The sequence below is a fragment of the Trichosurus vulpecula genome, chromosome 3 (genome assembly GCF_011100635.1).
Source record: "Trichosurus vulpecula isolate mTriVul1 chromosome 3, mTriVul1.pri, whole genome shotgun sequence".
Classification (NCBI taxonomy): Eukaryota; Metazoa; Chordata; class Mammalia; order Diprotodontia; family Phalangeridae; genus Trichosurus; species Trichosurus vulpecula.
Genome location: NC_050575.1, coordinates 389,563,223 through 389,589,672, shown reverse-complemented (window position 1 = coordinate 389,589,672; position 26,450 = coordinate 389,563,223). Strand labels below are relative to the sequence as shown.

General features: G+C 47.2%; 1 protein-coding gene across 1 annotated transcript in view; it reads left to right on the top strand.

Annotated features, from left to right (window-relative positions):
* The window catches only part of PIEZO1 (piezo type mechanosensitive ion channel component 1), a 175,989-nt gene that overhangs the window by 63,195 nt on the left and 86,344 nt on the right, over positions 1-26,450 (top strand). Inside the window, exon 2 of the mRNA XM_036750066.1 lies at positions 11,562-11,657. Within this exon, the coding sequence (XP_036605961.1) occupies positions 11,562-11,657 (96 nt within the window). The remainder of the gene's footprint in view (positions 1-11,561; positions 11,658-26,450) is intronic.

Here is a 26,450-nt window from a genome sequence, read left to right as displayed (position 1 = left end):
GCCCTGTAAGAGTATAACGTCCCTTATCACAGAATCATTGACTGCCAGAGCAGGAAGGGACCTTAGGGTTAATCTAGTAAGGCCCTGCTCCATTTTATAGATGGGGAGACTGAGACCTGGAGAGGTCCAGTGACTCCCACGAGGTCACAGAGCTTAGTAAGTGGCAAACTCAGTTAGTTCTTCTGCTTTCCAGCCCCAGGGTCCTTCCCACAACACTATGCTTATACTCTAATAATAATAATAATATTTATGTAATCACTATGTGCCAGGCACTAGACTAAGCTCTTGACAATTATAATCTCATCTCCTCGTCACAACAATCCTGGGAGGCAGGTGCCAGTATTGTTCCCGTTTTATAGATGGAGAAACTGAGCCAGAAAGAGGCCAAGTGACTTGCCTGGGGCCATATGGCTAGTAAGCGTCTGAAGCTCAATTTGAACTTTGGTCTTCCTGACTCCAAACCCCCTCTTCCTCTCGACATCCTTGGAGGCCACCTCCTTGGAAGAACCTGCTCTGATTATACCCAGCTGGAAGCAATTCCTGTGTTCTCTGACCTCTTGCAGCAGGGACTCTCCACCCCTTATTGGCCAGATACTGGGCAATGTCATTCAGTCCTGTCCTGCCTTTGGGACCCTATTTGGGATTTTTCTTGGCAAACATACTGGCGTGGTCTGCCATTTCCCTCTCCGGCTCATTTTACAGATGAGGAAACTGAGGCAAACAGGGTGAAGTGACTTTTTCAGGGTCACATAGGTAGAAACTGTATGAGGCTGGATTTGAACTCGAGTCTTCCTGACTCCAGGCCTGGCATTCTATCCAGTCTTCTACCTATGCCACCATCTTATCTGTAGGATTTAGAGTTCATTGAACCCTACTTCCTCATCTTTAAAATGGGCCGGTTGGATTTGATGGACTCTGAGGACCTTTGGGATGCGAGGGGTTAAGAGACTTGACCAAGGTCATGTAGATGGTAAGCAGCAGATCGAGGTTTCAAAACCAGGTCCTCCTACTTCAAATCAACACACTCCTTCTATCTCAAGAAGTAACATGAGTCCTTAGAGTCAGGTGGTCTTGGGTTCAGATCTTCCTTTGGATGCTTCAGAACTGTGTCATCTTTGGCAAGTCACTTCCTCTCTAAAAGGTGGGGATGATGACAGCACCCACCTCCCAGGGTTACTGGGAGGGTCAAATGTGGTGTGAGGTATGTAAAGCACTTTATGAACCTGAAACCTCAAAGCACTAGATACGTATTCACTATTATTATTATGTTTTCCCCTTAATTAGACTGTAAGCTCCCTAAAGGCAAGGACCACATTTTATACTGCTCTGGATCCCTTACAGTGTTTAATACAGTATGGAGCTTGTGGAATCCTCATCTCTGTAATGAGGGAGGTAGGCTAGGTAAATTCTAACATCCCTTCCAGTCCTAAATCCTATGCTTCTGTGATCTTAGATTTGAAACAGACCATCTCTTCAACCCCACTCCCAATGAGTGAATCTCCCTTGCAAACCACTCATCTTTGCTTGGATATCTCCAATGACAGGAAGTTCACTACTTCCCTGAGGCAGCCATTCTGTTTTTGGACGCTGCTGATGTGATCAAGTCTATCTGTATGTTACAAGGTGTAGTGGAAAGAACCCTTGGCTTCACAATCAGTAAATCTAAAGTCAAATTTGCCTCTGCTACTTATGAACTAGAGGCCTATAGACAAAGAATTCCCCTTCTCTGAGTCCCAGATTCCTCATTTGTAAAATGGTGTTGGACTGAGATCTTTTCCAACTCTTAACTCTGTGATCTAAAAAAAACCCTCCCTCCCATCACTGTAGCTTAAATTCAGTAAGCGCTTGGTTGATTATTTTGATAGCCACGGGTGGTGCATGGGAAAGGCTTCTGGATTTTGAGGCCAAGGACCTGAGTTTGAATTCTTGGCCAAACCCCATTGTGAATTCTCTGGGTCTCAGTTTTTCCATCTGTAAAATGAGGGATTTGGACAAAATGAATTTTAATTCTCTCTAGCTCTAAGTGATCCTGGGACTCCAGGTTGCCCACATAGCCCCCAGAGAGTTCCAAGGGAGGTGGTGTTGGCCTCTGGTGGCTTAACAGCTCCAAATTGCCCTTCTCATCAGAAAGCAGTGGGGAGTAGAGGCGGCTTCCCCCGGTGTTCACCATTACCTTGGTGGGGAGGGCTAACTGTAGTCAATAGGGGAGCTTTCCTTGCTGAGCTATCAGCTTTCCAAAGCTGCCCTGGGATGTGACTGTGTAATAATGAGATTTTACTGTAGAAAAATGGGAGGTGGGAGGTTTGACAGTGTTGTATACTCTGCCCCTCTGTCTTGGACTCCCGCTGGGGCAGGGCTAACAAAGCTGGATGGTTTGGGTTGGACCTCCAGCTACGGACTGGATGAGGCCTTCATCTCTGGGGCCACCACCTGCAAGCACCGAGTGGCTGGGGGCCTCCCTTGGTACCAGCTGGAGCCGGGAAGACCAGACGGATGTTTGGGACAGCCACTTTCTAGTGCAAAGGGAACAAGTCCTGTTATTCAGTTGTCCCAGCCCAGCTAGAGGGAGCAAGGAGGGGGGAGTCCCTGGTGGGACCTGCCAACTGCTCTTCTCTCATGCCAGAGAAGGAGGCCCCAGAGACACATTGGCAGCCTCTGCTCTCCTACAAGTTGAAGTTGGCATACAGAAAGTCCTCCCCACCATTCTGGAGCCTCCAAAGTGCTTCCCACACCCTTTCCTTTGCCCCCATTCCCTCTGGCTCCCTTAATCTCCAATTTCCTGGCTCTTGGCAGTGGGCAGAATCCTCCAGATTCTTTTCCCTCTGCCCAGCCACCGGGCTGGTAGTGGAACTAGATGTCTGTCCTTTTGATTGTGGATTCCAGCTCCTCCTGAGCTCCCCCTGACAAATTTCCAATCTCTGGTCCCTCTTTCTCCACCCCCCATCCAGCTCCAACAACAACACACCTCTCCCCTTCCACTGGGGACAAGATAACAAAGTAAGGCTGGATAAAGGTTGGACAAGTTGGGAAGAGGCAGATTTCTGGGAAGATTTTCCATTGTACCAGGGAGGGGATTTCAAACAGCCCTTCATGAAGCTGCTTAGACTTGAGGCCTTGAGGTCAGTTCAGGACCCTTGCTGGGGAGGGGGCTGATTTGACAGACCTTCTTTGGTTCCCCATCTGGCCAAGCCATACTCAGCCTCAGAAATATTACAGCCAAAAGTGACCTTAGACCATCAAGTTTAACCTGCTTTGCCTCATGCATAAGGTATTTGAACCCCACAGAGGGAAACTTAGTTGACCAAAGTTCCCAGAAAGTGAGCCTAGCACATAGTAATTGTGGAGGGTGGAAACGTGGACTACTGTAGATAAGGTTTTCAGTTGCTTGAAACAGGAACAAACTACCCAGAATAACAGGAGGCTATTTTAGTTGGCTAAAACATCTTGTAGTTGGGCTCAAAAAGTCAGTTTCTCAAGTATAACATATGTGTGGCTAGACAGCAGTTCATCTGAAAAAGATCTGGGGGTCTCAGTGGACTGCAAGCAAGCTCAGTTTGAGTCATTTATGAAAGAGAACCAATGCAGTCTTCAGCTTTGTTAAGAGAAGCATGGTGTTGGGACTAGAGAGGCTTTCATTCCCCTGTTCTGAGTCATAGCCAGACCTTACCATGGGGGTTCTGTGTTCCAGGTGCCACATTTTAGAAAGAATTTTGTTGTGTTTGTCCTTTGTTCTTGAAGAGGACCATGGCATCAGGGAAATGGTGACTTGACTTGCAGTTGACTTTGATTTGAGGGAGGGAGGGCTGTGCAGGGTCACCGGCCTCACTCTCTCCTCCAGAGCCATATGGGGCCAGTGACCTGATATTCACCACGGTGACTGGAGATGGCCCAGGAGGCAATGGGAGACCCTGGCCCTTTCAGGCTCAGGCCTTTTCATGTAGTCACGTGGAGTGAGGCAACACCCATTCAGTGAATAGGCCAGAAAGAAAGAATGTTGTGGAGATCATGAGAAGGCAGACACACTGATAAAGGTCAGCCTGTAGTACAGTGGTTAGAGCACCAGGCTCAGAGTTAGGGAGACCTGAATTCAAATCCAGCCTCAGACCCTGGGCAAGTTATTTAACCTCAACTTGCCTCTGTTTCACCAACTGTAAAACAGGGATAATAACAGCCCCTACCTCCCAGGTTTGTCGGGAAGATCAAATGAGGTATTTGTGAAGCGCTTCACACAGTGCCGGGCAATGCTTATTCCTTCCCACCCCTCCCCCGCCTCCCCTCCCCTCCCCCCCAGGGCTTTGAGATCCTGTCATATGACCCATTGAAGGAACTGGGTATTTAACTTACATGAGAGGAGACTTGGTGGTGGGGTGGGACTTGGGGGCTGCCGTTACTGCCGTGTACAACTGGGTTTGAAGCTATTCTGCTCGGCCTGAGCAGGTAGTCTATGGACGGAAGCTGCAAGGAGACAAATTCAAGCTTTTTGTGTAGGGAAAACCTACCCAATGATTAGCGCCCTCTCCAAACGGAATGAGTTGTTCTGGGAGATAATGAGTTGTGACTCACTGGAAGTTTTCATGCAAAGGCTTGACGCTGGCTGAGTAGGTTGTGGGGGAGATTTCTGTGCAGGTATGGGCTGGGCCAGGCGCCTCTGAGGGCCTGTCCAACCCTGAGGGTCTGTGTTTCTCTGAAGGGTTTGTTGAATTCTGACCAAGTGAGAGGCAGTGTGGTGTTAGAGTGTGTCAGAGCACTTGCCTTGTTACTATCTGTATGACTTTGGCCAAGATGCTTACTTCCCCTCTCAGTCCTCTGTAAAATGAAGGAATTACACTACAGGATGTCTAAGATTCTAGTTCTAGATCCTAAGAATCTAATTACTGAATGCCTGCTGCCACTTGGCTAGGTGCTTTGGGGAACACAGCGCTGCCCTCAGGCAGCTTCTGATCAGGCTGAGGAGACCAGACATAAAGACTTGAAGCTATTTGAAGGGAGGAAGAAGATATAATTGGATGCTATTAAGCAATGCCCAGACATAAAATTCAGAAGGAAAGGCCATGTGGATTGCACTGGTTAAAAAAGACTTCCCTAAGGAAACTTAGCTTGAGCTAAGCTTGGGAGGAAAGGTGGGTAGGGTTCAAATAGAAAGTAGTTCAAGGATTTAAGCTGCTATAGGGCAACTAGGTGGCACAGTGAGTAGAGAGCTAAGCCTGGAGTCAGGAAGCTGTGTGTCCTTGATCAAGCCACTTCACCTTGTTTGCCTCAGTTTCCTCATCTGTAAAAATGAGCTGGAGAAGGAAATGGCAAATCACTCCAGTACCTTTGCCAAGAAAACCATAAATGGGGTCACAGAGTTGGACATGACTGAAATGATTAAACAACAAAGGCTCAAAGGGGTTAACATGGGGTACACAGACTTCTTGGATAGATTTCAGGGGATCTGTGAACCTGGATGAGAAAAATTACAATTTTACTTTGTAATCCTATGCTTTTTATTTTGTGCATTTAAAAAACATTCTTCTGGGAAGGGGTCCACAGTCTTCTCTAGACCACCAAAGAAAGGGCTCCTAGAGTAGGTGGAAGGACATTCCAGGCAAGACCAAAGAAAGGCAAGAGACAGCATGGTGGCACCAACACGTATCGATGCAGAGTTTGGAACTGGAATAGGCCTTAGAGTTCCCGTCTCCCTATTTTACAGATGAGGAAACTGAGGCCCAGAGATTTATCCATGGTCACATAGAGGGGAAGTAGCAGCACTGAGATTTCCTGACTCCAGATCTTTCTTTTATACCCAATACTGGAGGCATCTCTACCCTTATAGGCTTGCTCGATGACAGAACTTTCAGAGAACAGGTTGGATAGATGGGGTGAGGCCTCGTGATGCAGAGCCTGACAGAACTTTAGATTTAACGTGATGAGTAATGGGGAGCCCGTCCCATTGGGCTAACAGTTCTTGAATAAAGAAAGTTGGGGACGTCATGAAAGCAGTGATTTTTAGAAGGTTTGTCATAAGATTTAGAAGAACTGGAAAGTACCTTAGAGAGCATCGAGTCCACTGTACAGATGAGAAGGTGGAGGCCAAGCAAGAAGGTACTTTCCCAGAGTTAACAAAGGTTGGACCCTAGATTCAAGCCCTGGTTGAGTTCTCTCTTCACTATACCATGTTATGAGAGGTAAGTGAAGACAGGCAGACAGTGTGGTAAAGGCAAACTGCAAACAAAAATGGTAGGTAACAGTAATGAAGAGGTAGGTCAACAAAGACTGGGAAAAGAAGCCAAGAATGTAGTGATCATTATTCAAGAGAAGAAACGAAGGGTTAGGTCTTGGTGCCCCCAACTTCGCTTCTCAGGTTGGTATGCTCCAGGCAGCCTAGTGAATTCAGGGCAAAACGGACATTATGCCCCTTGTCTGTGGGCCACATTTCCCTCAGGCTCAGGAACTCTCTGGGTCACCCTCAGGGGCTCCTCGTGGGAGTAGCAATGTCATTAGAGCTGTCCAACAGTGGGAACAGAGAAGTCCCAGGAAGGTTTCTTCGCTGCTCCTCATACCCTGTTGTTTCTGGAAAATAGGTCAGCCAGGTCTTTTAAATAATCTCCTCCCTCTTCATTATCCCTTTAACACCCCCTTCCCCAGCTTCCTGCTTTCCTGTGCCCTGCCTTACTCCCCCTGCCCCAAACACTCATTTCAGATTCTGCCCAATAGACTCAGACAGCTGGTATGAGGCAGAGAAAACCGATTGACTTGGGAAAGGAGGGGTTCAAGGATGTGGGGGCCTTCCCCATGGTAGTCCCCATAAAAGGTTTAACTAAGTATCCAAGGACCACCTTCTTGACCTAGGCCATCCAAACACAATTTGTCCCTCATGGTAGAGTAAAGGTTTGTCGTGTGCTTATATCCACTCTGGGTGCTGGGGCAAAGTGAAGAGGGGTAGGGGAAAGGCTGATATCCAGAGACCTCCAAGCATGGCACTGTCTTTTTAAAAAAGTTATAAGTTTAGTAACCACCAGTCAACACAAATGTTCAAATGTACAAGCAAGAATTTTGAAAAGATTATTGTACCCGAAACTGGACATTTCTGTTTGGTATAACTTCTTGTTTTGGGGTTCTCTCTCCTTCCCTCTGCATCACCGTGTCTTTCTTTTTCATCTTCTTATCTGTTGTGTCTGATAGTGCAGCAATATTCCATCATACTTATATCCCAACTTTAACTTTTGTTTTTTTTCTTTTCTTTTTGGAGGCAATTGAGGTTAAATGACTTGCCTAGGATCACACCTTGAACTCAGGTCCTCCTGATTTCAAGGCTAGTGCTTTATCCACCTAGCTACGCTTCCAATTTTAATTTTTCAAGGCTATTCCCCAATCATTGGACGTGTGGGTTGTTTCCAGTTCATTGGTATTATGAATAATGCTGCCTGAATATGTTTTATGTACATAGATCTTTTGTTCTTACCAATAAATGTCCTTGGGGTATGTGGTCTTAATTGTGGGATCACTGATCCGAAGAGCAGGAACCCAGAGTTTCAGAGCCCTTATTGCATATTGCCATGTTGCCTTCCAAAAAGATCAGGCAGATTCTGAGCTCTCCCAGCAATGTCAAGAGTGTGTCCAGTACTGCCTTTGACAGTTAATTCTCTCTGGAGGGATGAACACTGAATTGAAGACCCAACGATCCTCAGTTGCTATACTGGCTGTTATTAACTAGCCCATATGGTAGCTATGTGTGCAGAACTTTATAATTTTTAAAGCAGTTTTATTTACAGTCCTACTAACAGTGACCTGATGGAGGCAGAGCAGTATGACCATCTTTGCTCTATGAGGAAGAAATTGCAGACTAGACAGATTAGATGCCCAAGATCACCTGATTCCTTAGTGGTAAAACTGGTACCCAACTAAAAGCTTGTGGACTTCTAGTCCAAGACCTTTCTCCCACACTATGTCAAAGGCCTTGCCCCCATGGCCATTGAGCTTCTCACCCTCTTTATTTCTTTTACCACTGGGTTAGAGTGGGCAGGTATCCACCCAACTATCACAGAAGGCATGCTTGTGGGTTGACCCATTTTAAACTCAAGCAGTATTTCCAGGGCAGTTAACTCTTCTCAGAGATTCTATGGATGCTGCCCTGGCACTGTGGTTCAGAGGGAGGGGGAGGCAGACCTGGGCAGCCTGGAGAAAACGGAACTGGAGAAATCTTTTTGCTGTAAATGCATTTCCCTCTCCCTCGTGGGTCATATTGGATTGATTTTTTAAAATGCATAATTATTGAAAATCTTATTTTTCTGGAAGATCAGATTTTTTTTAAAAAGAGTTGAACATTTCTTTACATTTGGGAGGGAGAGGGCTGGGGGAGGGGGAAGGGTCTTCCGGGGATTTTAAGGGAATGGGTCTGGGAAAGAAGGAGGGGACTTGGACGGCAGGCCTCCGAAGGCCCTGGAGAATTGAAAAAGAATCCTTAAATTTTAGAGAGGAATAGACCCCCAAAGGCCGTCAAATCCAACCCATGCTAATTAGCGTTAGCTGCTAATGCCTTTCCCTTTCAGATTACCTTTATCTCCTCTTTACAGATCTTGTACCTACGTATCAGATCTCTGTTTGTATCGGAGTGGGAATCTTTGAGAACCCTGGCTTTGGGCTTGGGTGGTTTTTTGTTTGTTTTTTGCCTTTCTTTGTTTCTTCTGCACTTACCCTGGCGCCTGGCACAAGTCAGTGCTTAATAAATAAATACCCGTTGATACCCCATACACTGCCATCTCCTGGATACACATCTAAGTGTGAAGACTTACTTCTCAAGGAGAAGTCCAAAGCTCATCCCTTCCCAGATCCAACCACCTCTACTCCAACAGCCCACGCTACCCACCTGTTAAACCAGCTGCCTGCCTGACCTTGGGTCAATCACTTAATCCACAGGTGGAGAACCTTAGGATTTGTTCTATGATGGTTGGATTCACTCAAAGGGCCGCCCTTGAGAACCTGGAGGGCCACTTGTGGCCTGGAGGCCCTAAGGTTTCCCTCCCCAGACTTAATCTCTGGGCCAAGGTTTCCCCAGTAAAATGCGGATAATAATGCTTATCTTATCTTCCTCCCAGCATTTTCATCCAGAACCACTCCTCCAGTAAAATGTAAATGACAGCTATCACTTTGTGTTACTTCAGTGCCCCGGGCTTTTTTTGTGGCCTCCTACCAGAAGGCTTTGGGGAAGGTGTTAGAGAGGAAAGTGAATTCTTCCCCCAATTTCACCTCTTCCCGACGCCTCCAGATTTCCTAAACTTCTGGTTGGGGAGAGTGACCCACAAGCCTCAGCTGTTCACGCTCTGAATTTGGGGGTGGGGAGAGGGAGAAACATCAAAGGAAGAGGAAGTGACCTCAACCACATTGAATTCATTGCCTTCTTTTGACTCGCTCCTGGTGAGCCCCTCTATTACCATGGGACTGGGCTGGGTGCAGTCTGTTGGTGAAGATAGACACAGAAATGCCAAGGTGTCTTTCTTGGCCTGGGAGTAGGAGGTGAAGTATTCAAGGGATAATTGGCTTGCTGGGCTACTGGCCTACAAGTCAATATAGAAGGTGTCTGACTTCCATCTTTGTTCTATGAACCAGTGGCATCAAACTCAAATAGAAATGGGCCCCTTAACTATAAATAAGGATTATACTGACTTAGAAAACTACATATTAACATTATCTATGTTCCATTGTATGTTTATTTTGTTAAATGTTTCCCAAATACATTTGAATCTGGTTGGAGAAGGGAGTGTTGTGTGCTGTGTGTTTGACACCTCTGGTCTAGAAGATGTATGATGTTACATCCAACTTTTATTCATTTTTTTAAAAATTCTGTTCTATTTTGTTTTTTTTTAGGTCTTTGTTCTGTCTCTTCCCCCTCCTCCCCTCCCCATTGAGAAATCAGGAAAAACAAAAACATTACAAATATGTAAAGTCAAGCAAAAAAAAATCCCCCATTGGTCATGTCCAAATTGTGTGTGTGTGTGCGCTTGTGCCTGTGCCTGCGCCTCAGTCTACCTTCTGATGCTGTCCCTCTATCACCAGGTAGGCGACATGCTTCATCATGAGTCCTCTGGAGTTGTGGTGGGTCATTTTGTTGATCAGAACTTTTAAGTCTTTCCGAGTTCCAACTCTTAATCTATGACACCAATGGAAAAAATAAGAAAGCTTTGTTTTGTCTCTATAAAAAAACGTTCATTAAAGTTACTAGCAGAATTGATACCAGAAATGTTTCCATATTTGTAAAACTTTCAATATAATAAATTATGTCCAAGAAAAACCATAAAAACCACGTGATTCTATGAATAGATGGATACTGTGACCTCAGTAGAATACATCACCGCTTCCTGGCTTAGTGGATAAAGTGTTGGCCTTGGCACTGTGGATCCCTGGGCTTGAAACCTGCCTTAGGTAATTACTAACTGTGTGACTCTGGGCAAGTCACTTAACTTCAAACATTCTCTGTTTCCCCATCTGTAAAATGGGGATGATAATAGCACCTCCCACACAGGGTTGTTGTGAGGACCAAAAGATGAAATATTTGTAAAGTGCCCTGTGAATTTTAAACTAAACATTAGCTATTATCATATTGATTAGGCAGCTAGGTGGCACAGTGGATAGAATGCTAGATTTGGAGTCGGGAAGACCTGAGTTCAAATCCAACCTTAGGCTTCCTAGCTATGTGACTTTGCCACTTAATCGCTGTCTGCCTCAGTTTCCTCAAATGTAAAGTAGGGATCATAATAGCCCCTAACTCCTTTCAGGGTTGCTATGAGGATAAAATGAGATAATATTTGTAAAGCATGTTATAAACCTTAATGTTATATATAAATGCTAGCTGTAATTATTAATGTGACTTAAAAAATTTAATTCAAATCAAGAGCTAAAAGTCATATAAGGCTTTCTTTCTAAGAATGCACTCTTTCCTCACCCCCAGTACAATATAAATTGCTTCAGGGAAGAGATTGGTTCCTCATTTACTTTTCTGTTCCCAACACTGGGCATACAATACCTTGAGCAGCATAGGCAGTTAATGTTGAATCAAATTATTAAATTCAATAAATATTTTATTTTCAGGTTTGCATTCTCTCTCTCACCTCTCTCCCCCACCTCTCTCCCACCTTCCTCCTTTGAGAAAAACTCCACCAATAGAAACACATCTAGTCAAGCAAAATAAATTCCCCCATTGGCCTTGTCCAAATTTTATATGTATGTTATCAAATAATAAAACAATGTTTAATAGTTTTTCCATGAATATTATAGAATAAGAGTTGGACCTTTGACAGGCTGAAGGACAACACGGTGACCCATCCCAAGGCAGACTGTCCAAGTTCACCATCACTTATTCAGGGTAGTTTTAGAAACACGAATTCAAACAGTTTTTAAAAAGCAAAGACAATGAAGGGAGAATGTGTTTCTGTTTGCAGATAGTTTTTTTTTAAGCTTTTCTTGCCTTGCTGCACCCCACCTCCTCGTGGAGGGGAAGGAGGCCCATCAGGGCCTAGTCAGGCTCCTGGCCTGCTCCTCCTTGGTGCCCAGACCTAATCTGCTTTGTTTCTTTCCTTCCTCAGCCTGCCTGTTCCGGGTCAATGGTCTGTCATTCATTTATCTACTTTTCCTGCTGCTCCTGCCCTGGTTCCTGGGGCCCACCAAACACAGCATCAGAGGTAAGAAAAAAGTTGAGTCTCCATTTGGTTTGGTTGGGAAGCAGCTGGTTGGGAGTCAACGAGGGGGTCATGTTTGGCATTCCTCAACCCCAAGTGTTCAGGGCTCATCCCCTCCTCTGGTTCAGAAGCTCAGTAGTACCAATAAACCACAGACTCTATGAACTCTGCTCATAGGGACAAAAGAAAAGGCAGTAGGTTATTCCTGACCATTTTTCCCCCATGAAATAATCATCTTGGGGGTCCAGGAGAAATTGAGGAGGGAGAGCATATTTTAGCTGAGAGAAACAAGGAAGGCTTCTCAGAGGAGGTGATGCCTGGGATGAACCTGAGGAGTGAAGGGAGTACCCTTCAAGAAGGGGGCATGGCCTGCAAGTGAAGCCCAGGACAGAAGTTTTGTGCCGAAGCTGCTGGCCAAGACTGTCCTAAGCACACTGGCTCCCTAGCCAATGGGGGTAGGTAAGCGATGGCTCCCGTTACCTCCTTTCTGGGTCTTCAGGGTGTTCCAGGGAAATTTAGAACCTGGTTCCTGCCCTCCAGCTGGGGAAAAGCCACCAGGCAATCCATGGTAGATGCCCAATGAGGTTCCTGGCCCAAACTCATCATCCATGATGCTCATGGATGAAGCCAGTGGTCTCCTGTTCAGTTGCATGGAATGAATGAGAACATTTTGTCAGGGAGGTGTGTGACTGATGGAAGAGAAGAATGTGTTGAGACGAAGGAAAACAGCTGGGCAGCCCCAGTGGGGTGTGCATGAGACAGATAAAGAACCAGAAGGACTGAGCAAGTTGGAGGATTATCTAGGGGAGGATTCACCAAAAGACATGGTCCAGCGAAAAAAAGCGTGGCTGGGTGGTCGTGTGGATTGGGTGCAGTGGATAGAGCACTGAACTTGGAGTCAGGAAGATCTGAGTTCAAATCCAGCCTCAGACACTTACTGTGTCAACTTAACTTCTGTCTGCCTGAGTTACCTTAACCGCAAAACCAGGATTATAATAGCACCTCCCTCCCAGGGTCGTTATGAGGATCAAATATTGGTAAAAGTGTCTGGCACAAAGTACTCTCTTGATAAAGGCTTCCTTCCTTTCTTCCTTCCCCCCTACCCCACACCCCACTAAGGAAATCACTGACCTCTTCAAGTACTGAGGCATACAAACAAGGATTTCTGTGAGTTTAAGGGAGGAAGAGAACCAGAGATAGCTGGGGGAGTCAGTGGTCAGACCACATCTGGAGTCTTGGGTCTGGGTCTGAGTGGCCCATTTTAGAGGATATTGTTAATCTGGGAGAGCATCCGGTTGTGGGTGACCATAAATTGAGATAAGGCCCCTTGTGGATTGGGTGAAGCATCCGCGGCCATATAATAACATGAAGAAAAGGCTGACCCGGGTGGCCTAGAGGTCTTCCAGTATTCAGAAGGCTGTCACTAGACAAGTCTTTTTATTCAGCTCGGCCCTCGAGAGCAGAAGTGGGAGTAGTGAGTGGATGTCGTAAGGAAGCATGTTGACTCTGGATGGAAAAGGGGGGCAGCAAAGAGGGGGCTAGATCTGGAGTCGGAGAAGCTGGCTTTGAATCCTGCCCCTATCGGTTCCTCTGTTTCCTAACCTCTAAATTAAGAGAGCTGGATTCCATGGCCTTGGAGGTGCCTTCCAGGTCCAAATCCACGGTGCTAATAACTCATGTGGATTATACCACCTCAAGACTTATGATAGCCCTGGGCAAGTATCAGCACCCTCAGCAACTCACCTGTCCTTGCCTAGCTTGTAAGGATCAGAGCTGAAATTGGAACCCAGGTGTCTCATGCTCTCCCCATCCCACCACAGCTGCCTTTCGGAAATGGGACTTGAGGTGGAATTTGGAAAGGCGGCGAGGACGGAGGGATGGCCTGAAAGTTGCCAAGTATGTGGAGAGGGGGTGAACAGCCTTATCTCTGGTTAGAGGGCTATGATGCTGGTAACATCTGGGTAAGGAGAATGGCAGATTCCTCCCACCCCACTTAAAGCTGGGGCAGCTATCGGGCTTTAGTCACCCTACTCAGAGCCTGCCAGCCTCCTCCTTACCTCCAGCTGTGCAGGGAGAGCTGGCATTGCCCACGGGCAGGATCAGGGACTGCAGCTGGTTAAAGCTGGGTGATTTAGCTCTGTCCTCCCTAGGAACAATTCTCTCTTTTCCCAGCCCCCTCTCCAAGTGGCATGATCACCCTGAAATCTGATTAGCTCCCCCAGGTTGTCTCTGCCTGTAACTAACAGATGCCCAACTGGGAGGACTACTTACAGGCCCCTCTGCTAAAAGCTCTTATTTCGTAAATATTTCATGCCCCTTGGTGCAATTTGCAACACTTTTCTCTCTAATAGGCCAAAAAAAAAAAACCCAGTCAAAAAAAAAAACCCAACAATCCACAACAGATTTTTAGTTAAGAGCCAAAGAGAGGAGGGTGAGAGCGTCCCAGTGATGGGTGGGAGAGAAGACAAGCAAGGAAGGAGGGGCGCTGTGGGGAGAGAGTTAAGCTGGGCAAGGAGAGCTCAGGATGGGGGAGCTGCTGGCAGGACTCCCCCTTCCTCCCCGCCCCCATTCCCTAGCAGCTGCTGTTGAGCTCCACTGGGGCCACTGCCCACTGCCGGCTTTTTCCAGCCCAGAGAGGAAAATGTGAGCCCTGGCGGTGCCTGTACCCCTGGCCCAGCCGCAAGCAGGTTCATGAATTCCACAGCTGCTGGGGGCTCGAGAAGCAGCATCTGGTGGAAGATCTGACATGGGTTGGTTAATGTCCTCATGGAGTGCTGGCCCCTGGCTCACCTTCTCCCTGTTGCTTGCCTCCCTGCCCCCCCCCACCTCCCTCACAGAGGAAACCTCTGAGCAGGCCTCTGCTTGTGGGGAAGATGGAAACCAGCCTCCCCCTGGCACAAGGGAGGAAGACAGGGGACTGTGTTCACTGGATCAGAACGTGTTCTGACCTGTGGACCACAACAGGAGGCTGGGGAGGTCAGCCCCCAGCTTTGCTAGGGAGGAGTAGGAAGGGCATTCCATTGGTTCGAAGAGGACCCTTAAGCTTTACCCCAGAAAAATTCCAGTTACTGGCCCATGGAATTCCCGTATAAGCTCACCCCCCAACCCCTACACCACCAAGTGCATGTAGAGCCAGAGGTCGAAATGCAGGGAGCACAACAGGGTAGCAGCCAAGCCAGACACAGGACATGGGCACCTGCCAGGTCTCTGATGATGAGTGTGACGACACCTATTGAGGGCACCCCCAGAGTCAGGGGTGTGCGTGTGGCTCCTAATACCTGGCTGCACAGCCTTGTCACCACCTGGGGAGTGGACTGAATTCCTCTATGGTCTTCGAGGCGAAAGCTGGCCCTGAATCTCTCACCGTGGCAATGGCCCTTCTCCCTGGAGCATGTGTCCACAAAGATTTAAGGGGCACTGCAAGCCCTGATTGCCTCTTATTAAGACTAGAGCACTGCCCTTGGAGTTGGGAAGACTGAGGTTCAAATCCCACCTGAGAGAGTCCATAGCTGTGTGACCTTGGGCAAGTCACTATATTTCACATTTTTTTCAGTTGCCTCAGCTATAAAATGAAGGGGGAAGGGGTGGACTTGAGGAACACGAAGGCCCCTTTGGATCTAAATCTATATTCCTATGATGCTCTGGTCTTTGAATATCAGGATGTAGGAGGGGTGTGGGAATACAGAATGTCAGGGCTGAAAGCAACTATAGACCACATGTAGCAAGTCAGCATCTTCTACCATATTAAGATACGTGAAACCATACCTGTGATCATTCCTTTGGGTTGAGGCACTGGCCATTAAAATGCACTTGTTATGTCTTCTAGGGGTACAGCCGTATTTCCCTAGTTATTTGTTGTTCAATTGTTTCAATCGGGTCCGACTCTTCGTGACCCCATTTGGGGTTTTCTTGGCAGAGATACTAGAATGGTTTGCTATTTCCTTCTCCAGCTCATTTTACAGATGAGGAAACTGAGGCAAACAGGGTAAAGTGATTTGCCCAGGATCACACAGCTAGTAAGTATCTTAGGACAGATTTGAACTCAAGAAGAGGAGTCTTTCTGATTCCAGGGAAGAGCATCGATTACTGGGAGAATCAGGAAAGGCTTCCTGTAGGAGATATATCTGAGCTGTGCTTTGAAGGAAGCTGGGGGGTCCTGTTAGGTAGAGTCAAGGAGAGACTGTGATCCAGGCACAGAGGACAGACTGTGCAAAGACAAGGAGGTGGGAGGAGTGTCATCTGCAGGGATTATCAAGTTAAGTCAGTTTGGCTGTACAGGATGGGCGGACTGTGAAGGAAGACTGAAAAGAAGTTGGAGACAGATTGTAAAGGACTTCCGCTAATACACGGAGAAGTCTATTTTTTTTTTCTAGAAGTAAAGGGGAGCCATTGACGTTTCTTGAACTGATGACTGAGAGGGTTACACTGATGTTTTAGGAGTGTCAATAAATAACAGCGGAGGGCAGTAACCAGCAATGCCAAATCTGTGGCGGGGAGGGCGTCAGCCCAGGGAGCTCCACTTTCCAATGGAGCGAACGTCACCTTTCACATCGTTGCCTGGCTGGCCCCAATTCCTTTTGCCCTACCAGGAAACAGCCTGGCAGAATAGAGTCTTCCCTTCCTTCTCCCGGTATTCCTGCTCTCCCTTGCTGCTGGTACAGATCCAATGGTATCTTCCCCACTCTGTGGGGCAGAGGGGCTTAGCCCATACTGCCAGTAGGAATGCAAGCAGGGAAAGATGAGGTACCTTACCCCAGACTGGCCTTGGAGGACAATGCTAGGGGGTGAACCCTCTCTCTTCCTCATTCATTCAGCCATTCACTGATGCTGTCAACATGTATTTATTAAGCATTCACTATTTAGCAGGGGGAAAGGAACAAACATTTCTTAAGCACCTACTATGTGCCAAGCGCCGTGCTAAGTGTTTTACAAATATTATATCATTTAATCTTCACAACAACTCTATGCTATGAGTGCTATTATGACCCCCACTTTAGAGTTGAGAAAACTGAGGCAGATGGTAGTTAAGTGACTTGCCCAGGTTCACACAGCTAGAAAGGGCCTCAGGCTGGATTTGAACTCAGGTCCTATCACTCTGGTCAGGTTCCTGACCCTAGGACCAGCCCTGTATCCATTGCACTACCTCGCTGTAGATGTATGATCTTGGGCAAGTCACTTATCTTTGCACTCAGTTTCCCAGTCTGTACAATGGGGATAATGGTGCCTGCCTGCCCTGCTTGCCTCACAAAATAGTCACAGAGAGCACAGGTATAGAAGGCTGAGATAATCAGGGACCATCTCATCCAACCCCATCATTTTACATGAGATAACCCGAAGCCCAGCTGTTTCAGTGACTGGCCCAAGGCCACATCATTAGCAAATATGAAAGGTGAGATTTGAACCCATGTTCTCTGGAGTCGGTGTTCTTTCTTCTGTACTGTTCTGGGGTAATAATATATGTGAAAATGCTTTGTAAACTCCAGAGCCTGCCTAAGAGGTTAGTGTAAAATTTCTGGGACATCCCCAGACCAGAGCTGGGTTCCCTGGTATGTGGGGGTCAGCTGTCTGATCCGTATCTACCTGCTGGGCCTGGTTTGGGGGGAAGCAGGGAGCCTCACCTCCACCTGTCCAAAAGGGAGCTTGGGAGGGCAGGGATGGTGGGCACCAGGCAGGGATGAGTGAGGCGTCCTGGGTCATTGCCCTAGGAAGTGGGTCTGTTGGGGCAATATTCCTCAGCTCGGGGCTCTCCAGCCTCATCTATCCCCACACTGATAGCCTTCTCACCCTGAAGATGCCTCTGGCCCTGCGGCCTCTCCTCTGATTGGTGAGTTCCTGCCCGGGGCCACAGCTTTATGAAAAGCCCAGGCCATCCATGCTCACTGATCTCTAGGCTTCTGACTCTCCTTCTCCTCTTCCCGCATTAGAACATAAGCTCCCTGAGGGCAAAGACTATCCTTTCCCCCTAGTCTTATACTCCCAGCCCTTAGCACCTGCGCCCGCCCTGCACGTAGTAAACAAAGAAACTAGATATCATCGAATGTCGCCCCCATATTTCATAGAGGCAGCAGGCTGGACAGGACTTGTCCAAGTGGGCAGTACCAAGACCAAGAGCCCAATGCAGGTCTGTGCCTCCCAAGCCACTGCTGCTCTCATGAATGTGCGGCCTTCAGAGAAGGACAGGCAGAGTCTCCTGTGAATCTTCATTCCCCACCCCTGGCAGACTTTCAGAGCGGAAAGAGAAGAAAGGACAGGAAGGGCTGGGACTGGGAAAGAGATCAGTGAACAAAGACTGAAGGGAGATTGCTGGCCTGGGAGGACTCTGTGCCTGGCCTCCTCTCTCCCATCCTGGTGACAAAGGAGTGTTTGTGAGCTCAGCCTGATGGCTGAGGGTGAGTCACTGGGCAGGGCCCTGGGGAGCTCTGAAGCCCCTGGCTCTGGGGTCCTTCTCTTTCCCATGTACCTAGCCTAGCTCCTACAGGGAGGGGAACATTCCCTGGGCCCAGTGTGGGGCTGACTGTGAAAAGCAGCAGGGCTTGACACACACTGGCCAGTGGAGGGTGGAGTGTGGGGAAGAGGGCTTGGCAGGGTGGCTCAGGGGTAAGAGCAGTAACACAGCTCCCCACTGATCCACCCTCAAACTGCACTCAGAATCACAGTTTCATGGACTGAGACCCTAGAGGAAGCTTAGAGTGTTCTCTAGTATACCTCCTTCATTTTACAAATGAGAAAACTTGGGGCCAAGAAAGATTAAGTAATTTATCCACGGTCATATAAATAAGCTTCTGAGCTGGTATTTGAACCTGCACTGTGTCAGTCCCACTTTTCTGGCCCTTATTTCTTTCATCTGTAAAGTGGTAATTTCTCCTGGTAGAAAAGCCTTGGCACTGTTCCCTACAAGTGTCTAATTAAAAGACAATTTATTGAGTTCCCAAACTCCCAGGCCTCAGTTTCCTTAATTGTAAAATGAGAGGCTTGGACATGATGTTCCCAAAAGTCTTTCTCACTCTGAAGCCACTGAGCTTAGACTATGCGGCCCTTCATCACTAATTGTGCCTAATCTCTAGTTCCTAGAAGACTGATTAGTCCATTAAGGAGGCCTCTGTTTCTTTCTCTCCATTCCCTCTGCTTGACTCAGGATACTGGGAGTCTCAGGAGGATGTGGACCATGTGCCAGGCTCCCACAGCAGTGCCTCCAGGAGAATGGCAAGGATATTTTGGGTTGGGTTTGAGAGAGGGGGGTGTGTTAGTGGTATCTTAGAGCTTTGGATACTCAGGGGAACCTTGGAGGCTGCTTCCTCCATGGGTGCTGGATCCTTGGAATCAGACCAGTTCAGGCCTTTATTGTCTGTCACCTGGTCTTATAGGAATAATCTCCGGTGGTGGTGCAGTGAGTAGAGCACTGGCCCTGGAGTCAGGAGGACCTGAGTTCAGATCTGACCTCAGACACTTGACACACTTACTAGCTGTGTGACCTTGGGCAAGTCACTTAACCCCAATTGCCCTGCCTTCCCCCCCCTCAAAAATAAAGAAAAGAAAAAAGAAAAAAAGGAATAATCTCCTTGCCTCAAGCCTCCACATTTCTAATCTGTTCCCCAAGAAGCTACCAAAGTGCACATCTGACCATGTAATTTCTCTGTGCAGATAGCTCTGGTGGCTTTATCTTACCTCTAGCATCAAACAAAAACTCCTTGTTTGACATGTAAAGCCCTTCTCAGTCAGGCTCTGACCTGCTTCTGGGGTTTATCACAAATGATTCCCCTTCGTGCCCTCTATATTCCAGCCAAGTGGGGCACAGTTGCTATTTCTTATTGGTGCCCTTATGTTCCATACCTGGAATGCCCTCCCTCCTCCCCGTTCCCCCTTAGAATCTGTAGTTTCCTTCAAAGCTCAGCTCCTGTCCCCTTCCACATGAGGTCTTTGCTGGTTCCTCCAGCTTCCAGTATACTCCATCTCCTGAACTGACTTTCTATTTGTTTGTATATACATTGTTTTCCTTGATAGAATGTCAGCTTCTTGAAGGCAAGCGATGTTTCACTCTTGTCTTTGTAGTCTTAGTGTCTAGCACAGTGGCTATTTAATACACACCTGTTGATGGATTGATTGATAAGAGGCCTCTACTTCCTTAAATCATGCCAAGCTGAGTGGGTCTTGCCCAAATCAAGCCCATCTTTACTGTCTGAAAAACAGAGCACTCATTCATCAGCAAAAAGGTGCTTAAGGTGGAAGAAATGGTGCATCTCTGTGTGTCACTGGCCTTTAGGCATCCCCATGCTTCCTTGCCATGGGAATTCCCACCATATTGAACATCTTGCCAGGGACTGCTGTTATCACACATCCCCAGAGGGCTTGAGAGGTGGTGGTGTTCTAGCACAGTGGGAGGAACACCATCCTTGAGGTCCGGAAAGACTGTATTTCATCTGGCCTCATAACTTACTGTCTTTTATCCTGGGTTAGTCATTTAGTCAATCAACAAATCAGGCAACAGGCATTTATTAAGTTTTTACTGTGTACCAGGTGCTGTGCTAAGTACTCTGGATACAAAGAAAATTAAAAAATGGGATTTCCTTGCCTATGAGGAGTTTACATTCTAATGGAGCAAACAACAGGCAAACAATGATGTAGGTATACACTTGGAACCTCCTGTCCTTTTCTGTAAAATAGGGATAATACTATGTTACTAGTTCTCTCATGGGATTATAGTGCTTGTAAGTCTTAAAGTGCTTTGCACATAGTAGGTGCTTAATAAATGTTTATTGACTAACAGACCTCAAGGGGAAGCTAGGTGCTGCAGTGGAGTCAGGAAGATCTGAGTTCCAATCCAGCCTGAGATACTAACTAGCTGTGTGACCCTGGGCAAGTCACTTAACCTCTATTTACTTCGGTTCCTTGTCTGTAAAATGGGGACCTGCTAAAGAAATGAAAAACTGCTCTAGTATCTTTGCCTAGAAAACCCCACGGACCACATCAATGGGGTCACACACAGCTGGACACTGCTGAACAACTACAGACTGGCCTCAAAGTGCTAGAGAAACGTGAGTCATTCTTACTTAACCTTCCAGGGGTCCTGGGAGGCAGGTAGGAGTGGGGTTGTATCTCAGTTTAGGAAACAGAGAACCTGGCAAGATGAAAATGGACTTTGTCGCTTTCTACAGCCACGACCAAGCTGCCCCCCACCCAGATCCTCCCCCTCCTGACTTTCCTCTTGCTGGTGATGTCACCCCTTTCTCCTCATCTCTCAGGCTTGCAGCCCTGCCTGGTGTCAACTTGGCATCATCCCTTTGCCTTGCCCCCCCCTCCCCCACCCCAATTTCTCTCCATTCCTCCCTCTCGCCTCTTGCGAATCCATCCCTGCCTTTCCATTCCCTAGTTCTGGCCCTTATTACCTCATGTCTGGAGAGTTGCAGCATCGGCTCCCCATCTCCCCCCTCCCCAGCCCATCCTCGTCTACACGAGCTGCCAGATGCATGTTCACACGGGTGCAGCTCTGCTCTGATCACAGCCCTCTGCAGAAGCCGCTGGTTGAATACAGCCTACATAGCCAGGCAGTCAAAGGCTCTCTCCAATCTAGCTGTGGACTAACTTCTAATGGAATTGGATTCCACAAACCTGTAAGGCACCTACTACGTGCCATGCACCGAGTTATAAATTATAATAGCAATAATAATAACCAACTATGTGCTGGGCACTGTGCACTTCACAAATATTATCTATCTCATTTATTCCTCACAACAACCTTGGCAAGTAGGTGTTTTTATAATCCTCATTTTACTGATGGGGTCATTATTATCCCCATTTCATAGGAAACCAAGGCAAACAGAGATTAAATGACTTACCCAGGGTCACATAGCTAATAAGTGTCTGAAGCTAGATTTGAATTCTCAGCTTCCTGACTCTGGGCCCAGCGCTCAACCCACTACAACTCCTAGCTTCTCTAAAAAGACAAAGAAAAGAGAGAAACCAGTCCTGCTTTCATTCCACTGGTGGAGGTGGGGATGGAGCCGCAACCTGTACACTGTTAAATCAATGAATATAAAGTAATTCCGAGGGGCACAAGGGAAAGGGGCACTAAAAAGCGGGCAGACATTATGAGAAAGCCTTTTAGAGGGGTAGACCTGGAGCTGTGCTCTGAAGGAAGGTGGGGAGTCCAGGCAGCAGAGTGTAGGAAGAGGTCCAACTCGCAAAGAAAGGCATGGGTGTGTTCCATATGGGAAAGGGCAGGGAGGCTGGTGTGACTGGAACAGAGACAGTGTGAAGGGAATAATATGAAATCAGACTGGAAAGGTAGGTGGGAGGCAAACAGTAGAGAGCTTTAAATGCCAGGCTGAGGATTTTGTCTTTTATCCCAGAGGGAATAGGGAGCTACTGAACATCTTTAGGGAGGGAAGTGACTTGGTCAGATCATTTGTTGTTGTTCAGTCATTTTAGTCGTGACCCCACTTGAGATTTTCTTGGCAAAGATACTACAGCAGTTTGCCATTTCCTTCTCCAGCTCATTTGACAGATGAGGAAACTGAGGCCAACAGGGTTAAGTGACTTGCCCAGGGTCACACATCTAGTAAGTGTCTGAGGCAGCTTAATATACAAAATGATGCTCCAATCTGCTCCCTGGTCCTTTGCTCCCTCCTGCCTCTGGAACCTTTGTTCACACTGTTCCATCTTTGTTTGTTAAAATCCTTCAAGGCCTAGCATGGCATCCTCTTCTGTGTAGCTTCTTCTGCTGGTTGGGAAGTATCCTCTCCCACCTCTTTTTTGGAGAGAGGAGGATTCTTTCCCATTGTGCTTTGGACTGTAACTATTTTAGAGCAACCTATGTATTTATAGCTATATATATCTTACCTCCCTGGAGAGCAAGAGTACACATCTCTTTTGGGAGGGAGGAAGGGAGAAACCCCCCCCCTTTTTCCAATTATCAAGCTTTTCCCCCTTCCATATCCCCTATCTCCCCACTGGGGGAAAAAATTAGAAAATTTTTGCATAAATAAACAGAGTCAAACATAACAAATTCCTACATTGGTCACATCAAAAACTTGCCTCTCATTCTGCATATTTAGTCCCTCATTCTTTTGTCAGGAGGTGAGCAACATCCTTCATCATCCACTCCTCTGGAATCACAGTCAATCATCATGTTGACCTAAGTTCTTGAGTCTTTTAGATTTGTTTATTTTCACCATATTGTAGTTACGGTGCACATTGTTCTCCTGGTACTGCTCAATTCCCTCTGCATCAGTTCTGAGATGTCTTCCCAGGTTCTTTCTTCTCTTAGTCAATTCAATTGGACCAGCATTTATTAAGCACTTTTTGTATTCAAGGTCCTGTGCTAGGTGCCAGAATATGAAGATATGTCGTAGACCCTGCTCTGAAGGAGCTTCCAATCTAGCGTTACGCTAAGTTTTTCCTTACATCCACCAGAGAATCTGCCTCTCCTCATCTCCTATTTGTTGGTGCTGGTTCTACCCTTGGGGCCACATGGCAGAAATTTCCATTGTAATCAATGCATTTTGTGCACTTACACAGTTTATTCCGAGTCGGGGTCCTAGTTTCCCCAGACTGCCAAAGAGGTCCAATGACACAAACTAGGTTAAGAATCCCTGATCTAAAAGGAGGGGTACAGATTCACAAAGAATACGGGAGTCAAGGGTGGGGTAGGGTGGAGTGAGATCGAGATGAAATGTTTTGAGAAATGTAAGGAGGAAGGCTAGTTCACTTTTAGGTGGGAGGGCCGGCATCATAAAAAGACGGCACTTGAGTTGGATCTCAAAGGAAGGAAAGATAGCCTCGGATCACAGGACCCAAAAGTTGGAAGGGTCCCCTGAGGCCATCAAGGCCAACCTATACTTGGCTGAGGCTCCCCTTCATAGTACCCTTTCCAAGGGGTCATCCAGGCTACTTTAAAGGCTTCCTGAGATGGGGTGGCCCATTACTTCCACAAACAGTCCCTTCCACGTTGGGACACTTCTTGTTGTTAGGACATTTCTCCCAACATCCAGTAGAAATCTGCCTCCCTGCAGCTCCTCCCTGCAGGTTCTGGTTCTGCCCTCTGGCCAAGAGAAAGCAGCTGAACCCCTCTCCCACATGGCCCTTCTTCAAGAACTTGGAGGCAGCTTCCATGTCCCCTCCTGTCTTTTCTCCCGGAGCCTTCGAAGGGCCCCAGTTACTTTAGTCATTCTTCACACGGCATTTCGACATCCTGGCTGTGCTCCAGTCTGTCCAAATCTTTCACAAAATGCGGCTTCCAGAACAATACACAATATTCTGATGGGGTGCAGGCTCTGGAAACCCCCCTGAACTCCCCTTGAATCTTCCCGCTGGGTCATTAATGCTATGCCCAATTCTCTGTTACCCTAAACCTAGCCCAGGCCTTCATTGTCTGTTACCTCCAGATTGCCTCCTGCTACTTCCCACCCTTGATCCTATCTAAACCCCATTCTCTTGGTTCTTGGCTCAGACCTCTAGCCAACCCAGCCACTGGCCACTCCCATCAAGATCCTCCCTAGACCCCTCCTCCGATCACGCCAGACTACTTGGCCAACCCTAGATCCCTCCCACAGTCTTTCTGTATATAAAATACATCTTGTTTCCATAAAAGTGTTCAGATTCAATCTGGCCCACTTGCATTAGCCAAACAAATTCTCAGGTCCCTTAAGAGTCTGGCCAATATGGCGGATTTTTAGAATCACGCCCGTCTTGGATGGTGCCCTAATAAATCTTCTCATTGGCTGAAAGAAGGCTTGGGTCGAATTCATTCGGGCAGGATCTGTGTGTTGCTATTTCAGGGTCCCAGCATCCATAAACCTCGACAATTCCACATGTGATCTTACCAGGGCAGAGGACAGTGTGACCATCCAGGTTGTACCTTGGACTTTCTCCACCATGCCCAGAAACCTCATCCTCCTGGAAGCTCACTCCCACCCCAGAATTCACATATTGGGAGTACCCTCCACCCCTCCAGCCTCTGCTCTCATGGATGGGCCTCCCAGCACCTCCAGCTAATGAGGGGCCCCAAGTCTCACTCCTCTCCAGGCTACACCATACCCTTATTCAGCGGATCTTTGTCCCCTCGCCCTTTTCAGCCTCCTGTTAGGTGTTGTCTTCCCTTATTAGAATGTAAGCCTCTTGAGGGTACGAACTGACTTCCTTCAACTTGTATTTGTACACAGTAAATGCCTCATAAGGACTTGTTGATCATCTCTTCCCTCATTCTAGACTCTGTAGCTTCTCTTAAGCTCTGTGCATTTCTAGCAGCTCCCTACATGGTGCCAAGCACAGAGTGAATGAGGCTGGGTGATTTGTGGTCACACAGTGAGTCATCAGTAGAACTAACATGGGAATCTGGTTTTCTGGGTGCCCCGTCTTTTGTGTAAAACTCACAGATCGGAAAAGTTGCCACAATCATTAGATGCCAAGTCGCCACTTGTCCCATTCCTGATCATTAATTCAGAGGTGAAAGGTATCTTCGAGGTGAGCATCAAACTCCCTTATTTTACAGATAAGAAAAATGGGGCTGAGAGAAATGAACGGACTTGATTGAGTAAATGGGAGAGCTGGGATTTGAACTTGCATCCTCTCATTCTAAAGCTACTATTCTTTTTTGGGGGGGGGCAGGGCAATTGGGGTTAAGCTACTTGCCCAAGGTCACACAGCTAGTACATGTGTCAAGTATCTGAGGCCAAATTTGAACTCAGGTCCTCCTGACTCCAGGACCCATGCTCTACTCACTGCGCTACCTAGCTGCCCAAAACCTAGCATTCTTTCCACTGTGTCATGGCTCATTCACTGGTGGCTCTCAGGTTTTCCAAACCATCCCAGGTCCAGGGTTCTGGGTCCTACACTGATCCTTCCTGAAGGAAGCTTAAAGCCCTTCTGTCCATCTCCTTCCTCCCATTTCAGGCTCTCTGGTTCTAGAATAGGCTACCACATACTAGCGTCTTCTTTCCCTGGGTCTCTTTTTCCTCCATCAGTCTCATGCTTTGATGTACAAATGATGTCTCAATCCTGCCCTCTGAAAGCAGTCAGCCTGGCTTCTTCTCAAGTTTTTTTTCTTACAGGTTTTTCCTGTTTCAGATGGAGTCTCTGTGACCTCTCTCTCCTGCCCAGGTGCTCTGCCTGGTCCTCCACTGGAGAGCCTCCCTTTCTGGCATAGCCCCATGCGTTTGCAGCCTTCACTTGGGCCTCTCTTCAGCCCCCTCTGTTAGGCTGTCTCAGTGTATCCTGGATCGCACTAATGGGCCTGGATGTTTTTGTGGCCAGCCTAAGGTGTGAGGAGGAGGGGCAATCCTAGATTCAGATTCTGGATTCAAATCCCAGTTCTCCCATTTACTCTGGGGGACCTTAATCAAGTCTCTAAGACTAGAGCAAGAGTTAACTTTTTCTGTGTCATGGACCCCTAAAAAAACCTCTGGCCCCCTTCTCAGAGTCATGTTCTTAAATGCCTAAACTAAAATACCCCGGATTACAGAAGGAAACCAATCATATTGAAATACAGTTATCAAACTGTTTTTAAAAACCGTTGATGGACCCCCTGGTTAAGAACCCTGGACTGGAACACATCATACTTGTTTGTGTACATGTTTCCTCTGTACTGCTTCCCCTCCCACCCTGCAATGGTTCCCTCCCTCCATTAGACTCCATGAGGACAGGAACTTAATTAACGTCTCTTCACAGTGTGGAGATGATCCAGAATTTTTAAATAAATGTTTGTTGAATGAATGAATGAATGGGGAAAGGTAGAGAGGAGAGAGAAGAAGGCAAAGATAGTTATGAGGATGACAGAGAGAGCATCCTGCTTCTCACCTCTGG